This window comes from Anser brachyrhynchus (assembly GCF_964034855.1).
Source record: "Anser brachyrhynchus genome assembly, chromosome: 1".
NCBI lineage: Eukaryota > Metazoa > Chordata > Aves > Anseriformes > Anatidae > Anser > Anser brachyrhynchus.
Genome location: NC_137694.1, coordinates 35,433,970 through 35,446,458, shown reverse-complemented (window position 1 = coordinate 35,446,458; position 12,489 = coordinate 35,433,970). Strand labels below are relative to the sequence as shown.

At 34.4% G+C, this 12,489-nt stretch overlaps 1 protein-coding gene across 11 annotated transcripts in view; it reads left to right on the top strand.

Moving 5' to 3' along the window:
* TAFA2 (TAFA chemokine like family member 2) overlaps positions 1–11,301 on the top strand; it is a 193,361-nt gene extending 182,060 nt beyond the window's left edge. For 4 of the 11 annotated variants that reach the window (XM_080557501.1, XM_080557497.1, XM_080557492.1 and 1 more), the window contains 2 exons: positions 1,751–1,991; positions 9,131–11,301. In XM_080557501.1, coding sequence (XP_080413627.1) covers positions 1,751–1,762 — 12 coding nt within the window. In that variant the 3' untranslated portion in view covers positions 1,763–1,991; positions 9,131–11,301. Of the gene's footprint in view, positions 1–421; positions 541–1,385; positions 1,992–9,130 lie in introns of all 11 variants that reach the window. The other 7 variants (XM_080557496.1, XM_080557498.1, XM_080557491.1 and 4 more) reach the window with 3 other exon arrangements.
* Positions 11,302–12,489: the final 1,188 nt, after the last annotated feature.

Below are 12,489 nucleotides of genomic sequence, written 5' to 3'. Positions count from 1 at the left end.
AAAAATAACACACCTAGGGATAACACATTACTGGGGATAATTTGAAATTGAATCTTACCCAAATTCTGGAAAAATACATTACAAATTGGAAATACATTTTACCTATTACGCAATTTAAAACCTGAACTTTTTTTTTTAATAGTATTAGAATATTAGTTTGTTAGAGGTTTCCCTTTCCAGTCAAGAAAGTAGGCATTTCTTTAGGTTAGTGAGGTAAGATTAGTGAAAGACAAAAAAACTCTGTTCCCATCTCTGCTTTTCCCTTCACTTTTCTCATAGTTGGTAGGGTAATATGACTCTTTATAATGCTTCAGTTTGCCTATCTGTTAAAAGGAATGAGTTTATTTTTATCTTCCATTTGAGGTGACTAGATGGTGTAAAAGAGAAGAAAATTACATTTATTTAATTAATTGTCTTGCAGTCTTTTATGCCACCATGCCGCAGTCCCACTATGGAGTTGTGATCACCACAAAAACCACAAGAGGATATATCCTTGTCTGAATTACAACAGTTATTATCTGTTACAGAAAGTAAAATAAGGTTTATGTTTAAGTCTTCTTTCAATATAAAACTATTGCCTGTAAATGAAAAATTTTGTGAAGTTATAAGAATTTTAACATAAACTTGATTTCTCTGCTGAGTTATAGAATCATTGAGAAAGTTTAGTTATTTGCATTGTAGTGGCACTATTTTTTGGAAAAAATAATAATGAAATACATTTGAAAAACTAATGAATTAAATTTATCCTTGATATAACTCATATGTCTTCATCAGTTATACACTATGATAATTGTCCCAGTGAGTTGTATCAATTATGCTGATTTTGTAAACTATCACGTTCAAGGAAATATAAATCCAGAGCCATATTTACTTGTTTTATAGTATTTAAATGTGTACAGATTTTATTAAATGAACATGCTATCCAAGTTATGAGTTTAAGACTGTAATAGAGGTTTCAAATGATCTACAGTAGGACATTTAAGTTTAAAGATATAAAAGAAAAAAAAAAAAGAAGAAGAAAATAATTATCTGTTGTAAGCATTGTTTAAAGAAATTTAGGTGACTTTTTGAGGTATTGTGTACCCCTTTTCAGAAGAAATCTTTATCAGCAGGTCCAAAAACTATCTCAAATATCTAGATCGGGAAGTAGCTGCCTGAATTGAATAGCATGATTTGAAATGTGAAAAGTCATCGGTTCTTGTATGATGTTTCCTGTAGCTTAATAACCATAGAAATGACTATAAGTAGAGTTCTCAGAATTATCAAATTTTTCAAACTTTATACTTTTTTTTTTCTTTATATATATATATATGGGAAGAACACACTTAAATCTTTCATTTAAAAGAAAACACATTCTGACCTCATGCCTCTTTTCTGTGTCACAGGTCTATTCATGGACTTATTTTCAAATACCTTTTCAATTACTGTTTTATAATAGTTAAGAATTGCTGATATGCTTGCAAAAGTGAGAACCAATGCTACCTATCCACTTCTATTTGATTTTGGTGACAAATCAGTGAGTTTGAATTTGAGTATCTTTAAACCTTTTCCTTTGAGATTATTGTTATTGTTTGGGGTATTTTTTGAGACCATGCTCCTTTGCTAAGTGAATTTACTCTGGTTCTGCAATGTTTTTTCCTGTCTTTCTGCACTTTTACTAATAACTTAAAGAAAATTCCATCTAACCCAGTTTTGTGTTCTATAACTGATTCCATAATAGTGTAGTACTTGACATGTGTTTGTTTCTTAGGCAAACGTGTAAAACTCTTCAAGTCCGAATGGAGAAGTAGAGAAAGGAGGGTTCTGCTGTGCCTGATGACAATTTTTGATTTTTCCACACACACAAAATATTCTGGCTCCACGTTGGAGCACTAGTTGCACTAGTCTTGGTCGGATTCTAAGGAAGGGCCAGAACGTTCGTTGAGGAATAAGGAGTCAAACCACTCCAGAAAATGTGTTCCAGCCCTGGTTTATTACTCACAGAGCAGCAGGTGTGTACAAATACAGGTTTACACAGTATTAACAGGAACTGTTGTACCTTACTCTTCATTGTAGTTACTGAGTTTGCTACAGGTGCCCAGGAATCATTGCTTATTTGGGCAGGACTCCAGGAGGGTGGTTGTGCTGTTCAGCAGCTCCAGCGCATCAGTCAGATGCTTTTGGGAGCCTTTAAACATCTTTCTTCACTCCCTCTCCTTTCAAAGGTAGATCCAATTGATGAACGTGTGTTTCTCACTCTCATAGGAAAGCATGAAAAGAGAACAGTGCTTAAAAAGGAAGTACTTCTTGGTACATTCAGCTAGGTGGTGCTTCATAGTTGAAAGTTCAGTATTTCATATTGGATTACTTAGAATTTAGAAAAAGATGGGAAAGGGGATTTCTACTATATCCCTAAGATATAGTAGATGTTGTCTGTTTAATCTAAAAACCATGCTTAAGATGAAGAACTTGGTTGTTTTCAGAAATGTATGCCATGCTCTAAACCATTTTACTTCTACCTATTTTTCCAGACCTAGCTGTAAAATCACTTGGCACATGCTTAGTATACGTGGAGCAGCTGGAAAGCTCAATTTACATGTGAAAGACCTTTTAGTTTTCCTTACAATTTTTAACAATGATTGTCTAGGTCTGCATTTTTTAACCCCCAAAATTTCCAGCTGAAATCATTAAGAGTATTGGAAATGAAATATTTGTATCATGAAATACAGAATTATACTTCAAATGGCATGGTGTGCAATGAGTTTTCAATATTTTGTTTCTTTCTAATGGACAGTCCTAAGCATGAGAATTATCACAAATGCAATTCTGATTAGTAACAGTGTAATAAAAGCACGAAAGAATTAAGAACTTTAGAGTCTAGTACTTATCAAAGCCCTTAAAAACTTCGGGGCCATTTAGCTCTACTGGGAAATGACCTGTTTAATTGACAAAATGAGCTACAGCTGTTTGCCAAAGGACATACCTGAGGATCTAGAATTCTAAAGTGCTCTGTTACAGGCTTTCAAACATGTTTAGACACACTTTTCAAACTGCAGTGCCTACAATAAACTTGAGAGAAACAATTAATGCTTTTGAGTCTTGATATCAAAAGATACGTACGGCTGAAGTATTATGGAGCAGGAATAAAACATTTGAAGACTTGAAAAAATGTCTATCAATACTTAACCCTTACTGAAGGTAAATTAATTCATATAGTTGTCATTACATAGGTTTTCAAAACTGCTCAGAAATGACTCAAATTTTGCCTCTTGTCATTAACCCAAGCCAAATAATGGTCTGTGATATTGAAACAACAACCTGTTTCAGAATGCTCAGTTCTCTGCTGCAGTTACTTTATCAAACATACGCCTGGAATATGGCTGAACCACTTTAACTACTGTCAGACTTTTGAAATGGTTCCTTGTGCCTCCAGAAATTATCATAGACACCCAAATCCACACCTATCTACTGTTAATTGCATATTTTTGACCTATTGCAAAAATATCCTTAACAGCTCTTTTTGTCCAGCTTCACCATTAATTAGAAAATAAATTACAGGATTTGCATGCTGTGAGGAAATTGTGAGCCTGTTCTTTGTTTACATTTGCTAAGTACTTTTGAGTATCATAGGTACAAGGTAGCACCTTCCAAGTTTAGAATGTTGATCTGTTTCAGGAAATAAACATGCACAAATTGCAATGCAAATTGTCGCTTGCCTTCATAAGCCACATATGAATAACAGTGCATGACAAACACTGTATGGATTTTGAAGTCACAGGAATTAGTAGGCTTCCATATGTTCAAAATATTCATTTCCATCCTGGACTTTCATTTGTAGAGGGCATAGGAGAAAAAAAATCCATTGACAGATACTTGTTTCTGGTTATATGGGCACTTCTGGGCATTTTAATATTAATATTAAGCTTTCACTAACAAGTTGTTTCTGTCGTGGAAAAATATGACTGATATAACTCTCTTCAAGTCTATTCTGTTTTAGGAAATATTTGCTAAAGAATTATTTTTTTCTGACTCTGTTTTACTGATTTTTGGGTGCTTCTTTATGTTCAATATGAGAAAGAATATAAAAATAAGGACACAAGATACATCAAAATGAACTGCATAAAAATAAGGGCTTTCTTGGTACATGATCTCTGTTTAATCTCCAAGACGTGTCTTGGAGAACAATCCATAGCTAGGCATTGTCATAATGTGTTGCTTTCTTAAAAAAAATTATTTAAGGGATTCTTGTGACATTCCCTGTATTTAGCTTGTCTCATGTTGTCCATTAAATATATTTGCGAGAACCTTTTTATTTTTTAAGAAATACCCCCACCATCTTTGTTTTCCATGGTCTTTTAAAATTTTGCAGAAGAATGCTATGGGTGCCAAGATGGCTTTTCTTTGCCTCATGAAATTACACTTAGCACAGGGTGAGCTATTCATTGTTAAAAATATGTGATTTTGTTTCTCTGTCTTACATATCTGAAAAAGAAGAAGAAGATAGCTTGACAATTCCTGAGTGTACTCAGACAACACGCAGGCTATGACCATACACATAATCCTATACTATAAGGTTGATGGAACAATTCTGATTAAAAAGGAAACAAACAAACAAACAGCACCCCCCCCCCCCCCAATAAAACAGTATTAAGTTCTTACTGTCTCTTACATTTATTTATATTCTTTGGCTAAAATCCAGAACACAGGATCCATCATACTGCTGAATCATATTAGGGTTGTAAAAGCACCCATAGATGTCAAGTTCCTAACTTTTAAGCGCTGAACTTACAAACTCATGAGTTTGTTTTAATATAGATTTTGTGTACAGTCTGTGGTAAACATATAAAAAAAATTGATAGAGCTGCCAGTCAAAAAATTAGTAATGTAAAAAGGTGTGTTATGAAATATTCCAGCATACACTGACATCAACATATCTATTTTCTTCTAACAATTATTAAAAAAAATAATTAATTTCATGCCTCATTTGCATGTATGTGCTATTATGTAGTTAGAAAATATTTTATGATAAATTTATTTCTATAAGAAATAAAAGATTTGTGCTATGCCTAATTGTGACCCTGTAACTTTGATGCTTGGGTGTATGACAGTTAGGAAAAGTGCTTTCCTATTTCAAGAACATTCACTCAGTCATTCTTTACATCCTATAATCTTGATTAAAAGTATCTTTTTTTTTTTTTTTAATGGAAATCTATTCTGATGAAAGAGAAGGTGTTATCTGCTGGATTTCACAAGTGAGGACATTTTTCACATGTTGTCAGCAGCCCTGGAATGGAGGCTGTCCAGAAGATCTCCTGAGCTGGTAGCTTTTCTAATGTGCTGCCTTTGAGATCACTTCATTTCTGGTCCATTCTGGGTTACACTGGCAAATATGTTTTACTGGAAGATTGAATCTGTTCGGAAAATTTAGTGAGCAGAAGAAATGTGGAAAAATTCTGTTATATTTATTTATATATTTTTGTTTTAAAATAAAACAAGTGAGTTCACATACAATTACAACCAATTTACAGCGGCCACTCACTAATTTAAATTAAAAGTCTGCAACAGCAAAGTAATTATATTTTAAATGTACATTTAGCACAAGAAAGTGAAGAGAGTCTAATGTATTTGTGATATAACAACCGTGTGAAAAATATATTAGCATAAAAGGAGTAATTATGTTCCAAGATCAAACAAATTAATTCAAATCAATACCTAGGATGCTTAAAGTTCTAAGTATTTTATTTATTTATTTATTTATTTTTTAAATTTGTGTTGTTAAGCAGCAGCAAAGTTAATATTCATACATATTAATTATTAACTGAAAAATTGATTTGCACCCATTCACTGTGTTACAGTTCTCTTAGAATTTTAGAGATCAGACATACCACTCTCAGTCCCTCTTTCGTTTTAAAGACCTTTGGCACAATACCTTGCTTCCTAGCTACTCAAACCAAACAGCTTTTACTTTGTCCAAAATTAAGCATTTCTGGGAATAGCATCACTAGATATTAGCTACAATTTCCCTTCTTCTCTATGAAATTTCCTTTAACATCTGAGAGGTCTCTTCTCTCCTTAATGTGTATGGACTTATAAGTTCCATTAATGGTAATGGCTGATGTGTACTTGCTTATAACAGGTATTACCTTACTACGTAGAGGCCAATGCAGACCACTACGTGTGTGTTACTCAGAGTGGCAATGTATGAACTGTACATTAAGGAAGAAAAAAAAAAAAAAAAAAAAAAAAGGAGGGCAAGTGGAATAATAAAAATTCTGTTAAGGTGTTACGTTAAAAACTCCAATTACGTAGTTGTAAAATCTAGGAATACACAGCTTGACTTCCTGTGCTGTTTGTATAAACAAGATGACCTTTGTATAGTGTTAAACACCTGATGTAAAGCAGAGATTTGAATGGCTATCAGATTTTTTTTCTTTACATCTGCTGTTTATCCTATGCAGTAGTGTTTGTTGCTTGTATAGGGATATTTTCACAATACAATTGTAGAGCTAAATGCAGGGAGCAAATAGGCCTGCAGATTATGATTTTAATGTGTTTCACTCTGTCTTCAGTGACTGAAGAGGACACATTTAGACTTTCAAACAGCCATGTGACTGAGCAGTCATATGTGTCTGAAATTACTCTTTCTGCTAGCTACCCATACCTAAGAGCATACGTTGGTAGAGCTGGATGTTATAGAAATAATAATGGTTGAGGCTGGGATCTGGTCCAACCTTCTATTCAAGCAGGGGCACCTAGAGCAGGCTGCCCAGGACAATGTTCAGGCAGCTTTTAAATGTCTCCACAACCTTGGACAGCCTGCTCCTGTGCTCACTCACCTTCAGAGTGAAAAAGCATTTTCTCAAGTACAAAGGGAACCTCCTGTGTTTCAGTTCTTGTCCTGGCATGGGCACCACAGAAAAGATCCTGGCTCTCTTCACCCTCCCATTTCGCCCTCCCATTAGGTATTTATATATATGGACAGGATTGCCCCGAGCCTCCTCTTCTCCAGACTGAACGGGCCCAACTCTCTCAGCCTCTCCAAGGACTGGTGCTTCTGCCCCTTGATCATCTTGACGGCCCTACATTGGACTCTGTCCTATATGTGCATGATTCTCTGCTTGGGGGGCCCTGAGTGGACACAGCCCTCCCAAGTGTGGCCTCACCAGTGCTGAGAAAAGGAGAAAGAGCACCTCCCTTGACTTTGCTTAATACAACTCAGGTTACCATTAGCCTTCTTTGCTACAAGTGCACATTGCTGGCTCATAAGCAACTTGGTCTCAAAAGAGAACTGTTATTCTCTCTTTTCAATAACAAATATTTACTCTGTGTGTATGTAGGCAGAACAGATAATTCAACTGAGTTGCTGTGACTGTGCCTGTCCAGTTATGCCTGTGAGGAAACCTGCCTCTGGTTCTGCTTAGTTTCTGGTCTACTATGTGGTGCAGAAACGTAAGGTGCTTTGACCCTGCATCTACATGGCCTTTCTGGGAGTCTCACATCATTTTATCTATCTTTGGTGTGCTTTGCATCAGCTGATTTACCAATTTTTTTTTTTTTTTTTTATATATCTATATATATCAAGTGAAGTGAATAAAATTCCACCTGCAGATAGGATCAAACTGCATATTTTACATTATGTATCTCAGTGGCACCTGGGTCCATGAGTAGAATTCCAGCTTATTACAGTAACACACACACAAAACCCCAAACAAAACAAAGCAAAACACAAAACAACTACCAAAGCAAGCAAGCAAACAAGCAAACAAACAAAAAAAAACAACCAACCAACCAACCAAAAAAAACAATAAGATGCTGCGTCAGCCTTTTGAGCTTTGTTACAGGGCATAGAAATATGTTGCTTAACTTTTAAATTAATTCTTAATTATTTATTCAGACAATCTTCCACTATAGAAAGGCTCACATGAGGCAGTTTCCAACAGCAAGAACAAAAAAGAACAATTAAATAAATTAGCTCCTGTATAATAAAACCCACATAGCACAATTTTATTATGGCCTCCCTAAATGCAGTTCCTAAGGAAAAAACTTAGTGAAGGCAAACTGAAGTAATGAACTCCTAGAACAATCCTTTTAATATTCTGCTCCATGTTCTCTGCAGAGCTGATGAGAGGTGTATGCAAACAGTTTTGCTGAGGGCAAAAGAATGTTTCATCATTAAGGAGCATGACCCTTCTCTCTGAGATCAAAATGAAGAGCATATGCCCTTTGATGTCCTCAATTGTTATTGTGACCGATCCAATTGGGCTGCTCATCACAAGTTGGAATGTTGTCCCCTGACACTACTAGATATTAAAATGTTACGTGATCATTAATTGTACCCACTGACACAGCAGAAATATTCCTCAATGTTATGTTTCTTTGATATGATGGATTTGTTTATTTATTTGTTTGTTTGTTTGTTTCATTCAGTGTTTTAAATCATAACCAGACACAAGAAAAGTCCAATTACTGTGAAATGCTTTGCCTTCCTCTCTTTCTCTGTGATCCTTCTGTTCCACTCTTGTTTCACGCTAGGCTAAGTGAAACCTCTCTAAGTGAACTCCTTGATAGCTATTTTCTACCTTGCATATATCAAAATATATCTATCTTTTGTTTACGTATGCATGGTTTTTGTTCTGTTTCACCACTAAGTGGTTATTGCTTGCTAAAATATATTTAACACTTAACAGAACATTGCATTTTCAAGTAGCGTGCAAAGAATGGTAGAATACATCTCGAATATCAGTCACTGTTATATATAATGGCTAACATTTTAAAAGCATTTTTGTTACCATGCAGTTCTAACCCTGAAAAGGATGAACAAGATATGAAAAGTTTCCTTAAACCAATTCTTTTAACATTTGTGGGTTGATGATTTGGGACCTTCAGATTTTCTTTTCCATTATATTTTTATGTATGGTCACATTTTGGTTTCTCCTTGTCAGGTCCAACTCCAAAAAAACACTTAAACACACATTTTAACTTGGGGAGAATCCCTGTCTAAAATAATTGGGAATTATTCACTTATTTAAAAACAATTGAAAGTCCTTTGCTGGATAGAGATCTTATTTTTCAGTCTCAGTTTCCGGTACTTCAGAAGTAGATTCTCTATGTACATTTTGATTTTCTGATTTCTTTTTTTTCTTCTTTACAGGTAACCCGATAGCTAAAGACAAATCAAGTCAGTCTCAAGGCTGGTAACATTAAATGCCACACATAGGAATTTAATTCCTCCAGGCAATCATTGAAGTGAAATTTTATACTGCTGGGGTGTATCCTTCAGAATCAATGAGAACCTGGTTTGCGATCAGCAACAGCCTTGAGATCAAAACTACAGGAAAGTTATTTTGAACTTCTGTGTCACAAAGATTTCAATGGCTTGAACTGTATACACTTGTAAAATTGCACTTGCTGAGGAATTTGCAGCTGTAACCTCAAGAGGTGATATTCAAAATGTGCAGAAAAGCAGCAATCATACGGATTCTCCATTCCAGACCAGTGACTTCATCATCCTGATGAAACCAACCTCTGAAATGTATTGGTTCCTTCTCTTTAAAATGATCCCTGGTCCACCATTCAGATTGCTGGTGGGACTGCACACTGCTTTAATTAAATTTCCGTTGCAGAATTTGTCCTCTGGCATGGCGCAGTTTTAGACATTTTTATCTGTATTCTAATCTTGGGGCTCTGAAGGGTACATATTTCAACATCTTGAAGTTGCTTTTGTTATAGGAATGGAAATATATATCCATTGTTAATAATTATTGTTGACAAGTAATAGTTATCGGAATACATCAATCATATTAGAATGTATAGTCAGGTTGACATGTTTCCCTAAGGCTAACCAAGTACTGCAGCTCTTTGGCAGTTAAAAAAGTAGTGGTCAAAACTCAATTACCACTTCCATTATAAGGCATTTTATAACTTTAAGATATACATTTCAATTTAGTTTGAAGGAGATGAGTGTTCCTGTACTTTACTTTCCTAACCTTTAATTCATTGAAATTCATGGTAAGCAGTCAAAGACAGTATTTCATCCCTTTTTGTAAAGGTAGGCAGGGTTGTAAATGAGGTTTGCAATTATGAAATTAGATGGTAATCATTCAGAATTTGTCTCTTTTTATTAAAAAATAAAATCTCTTGCTTGAAACTAAATACTGTTGGATGCTTATGTAGATGTCTGCTCACTCTCTTTGGTATGAAGGAAAAAAGTCCTAGTGCTCTCCCAGATTCACAGTTCATGAGTATTTTGCTTGCTTACTGTCATCCAATTCATACCTGATCCATGCCAAGATCACATTTACTTTTTTTTTTTAAATTTTCCATTTCAGTAGCAATTTTTTGAACTTTGTGATGTGCTAGTACGTGAAAAATAATCCTCAATATTTAAAGGCCTTAAGCATCTATGAGCTTTTTACTAAGTTATTACAGAATGTATAATTTTATACTCCATTTAATGTATATTGTACCATCTGTAATATTGATAGAACAGAAATTTGGCAATTCCTTTTACTGACACTACATAAGCACACTGGCTTACAGAGTAAGGGAGTTCTGACTGTATGCTTTGGTGCATTAAGTGAAAACCACACACACTTAGTGGTAGGCAAAATATATATAGGGTCAAGCTTATTTAAAAGTCCTGTGTGGTTACCAGACTTTCAGAAAAAAGAGAGAAACAATTTTATCATTACAAGCCATTGACATAGCTAGGTAGTTTTATATTAAGTTCCATGATGGATGAACACCCTGGAGTGCTCTGCCTCTCACAGAATCCCCTGCTGTTCCCAAACCATTTCATTACCTCTGTTGTATTACTGCACAGGAGAGTTAAATAAAATAAATGATTGTTTGGAATAAAATTGAGGAGTATATCATTCTGCTGAAAAATAGTCAGAAATGTTGTCAGGGAAAGATAGTCTTTTCTGATTAAATTTCAATTAGGATAAACTGTAACAGCAACTAGGTATTTCAGTATGTTAGGATGGATTAATATTGTATGGATTTGTGCTAGCAGGTGCAGGACAGAAGGTAGCATCTTAAAAACATTGAGACAGTACAAAGTATAAATGTGCTATTTTGTAAAATCTGAATATGGCCTGTCTTTGGTCAAAAATCTGCATCATGCTTCTCAATATTTGTTTTATTTGGTTCTTTGTTCTTAAACCAACATTGAAAATACTGTATTATATACAAGTGTAACACATGCATATCAATAAGTGAAAATAAATGGATTTTCAAATATACTGAATAGATTATCTGCAGTAGATTACTGTTGTGAATATTCATGACAAGTGAATAAAATTGTGATATAAAATAGAGTAACCTACATGGATGTTCGCTTTGAAGATCTATTCTGTTTACCTATGTAACAAAATAATTTTGTTCAATGAGTAGGAATCTCAAGGGTTATATTAATTCTGTATTTCTTCAGTAGGGCTGGGCATATCTCCCACCACATTGAAAGGTCCTTCTCCAAAGGAAATTGATCAAATGCAACTGTTCTAGCATTATCATGGGGAATTCAAGTGAGCATATTGTTGTTTTCAGACAAGATTGAATACAACTTTGTTTCTTTTTTTTTTTTCCCCCAGAAAATTCATGAAAATTTCTAATTTATACCTTTTCAGTATCAACATAACATGGTAGATATTCTTGAAATGGTAATGTTTCAGTTTAACTTGTTGAACTGTTTAAAAACAATCAAACCAGTTCAACACTGATCTCTGGTGGTCCATCTCAGAGCAAGCTGGAAAGTTCAGATGTCCATAGTGTCTGTTTTAGTAGACAGTGTCTGTCTTTGGACACAGTATGTGTGACTAGATACATTGTGAGTATTCATATCATAGGAATCTGGAGATTAGTTCTGCTTCAAGTTATTTTATGTTTTATTCCTTATATTCTACTTCCTAGATTATTTCATGTACCCAGCTTCATCTGATGACAAAGATGATCAGGCATAATAATCAGAGGAAAATCCATGTTACCTTTTGAATTTAGTAATCATCAAAAGCTCTGAATCATAGGAGATTATGTGGTCTCAGTCTGCAGTTCCATATGGCAATGCACTCTCAGGGAAAGAAAATTCACTGCTTTGTTCAAGCTTTTTGAAATGACATGTATTGGATTAGTTCAACTAAACAAAAAGGAAATCTTGATACGAGTCTTAATGAAAAAATTTCCAAAATGGATCTAGTAAATATAAAATAGGGCTTAAAAAATTTAAAAAATCTGCATCAGATAGGTCTGTACTGAAACTAAAATTGTATTATAAAGCTTGATATTTTGTTAGGTTTCATAAAAATAAAAGTAGTTTTGTTGTAGTTGTTGTAGTTTTTTCCACATTATGAATGTACGGCTGGCTTTTATAACTATCCAGATAATGCATGGGTGTCTGTAACAACAAAAAAGAAAAATGTGATTGGCATCCCTTTCTGTTGATTTACTGCCTCCTCCTTCATGCCCTGAATTTTACAAATCTGTTGTTAACCAAGATATTGACAAGGGAAAGTA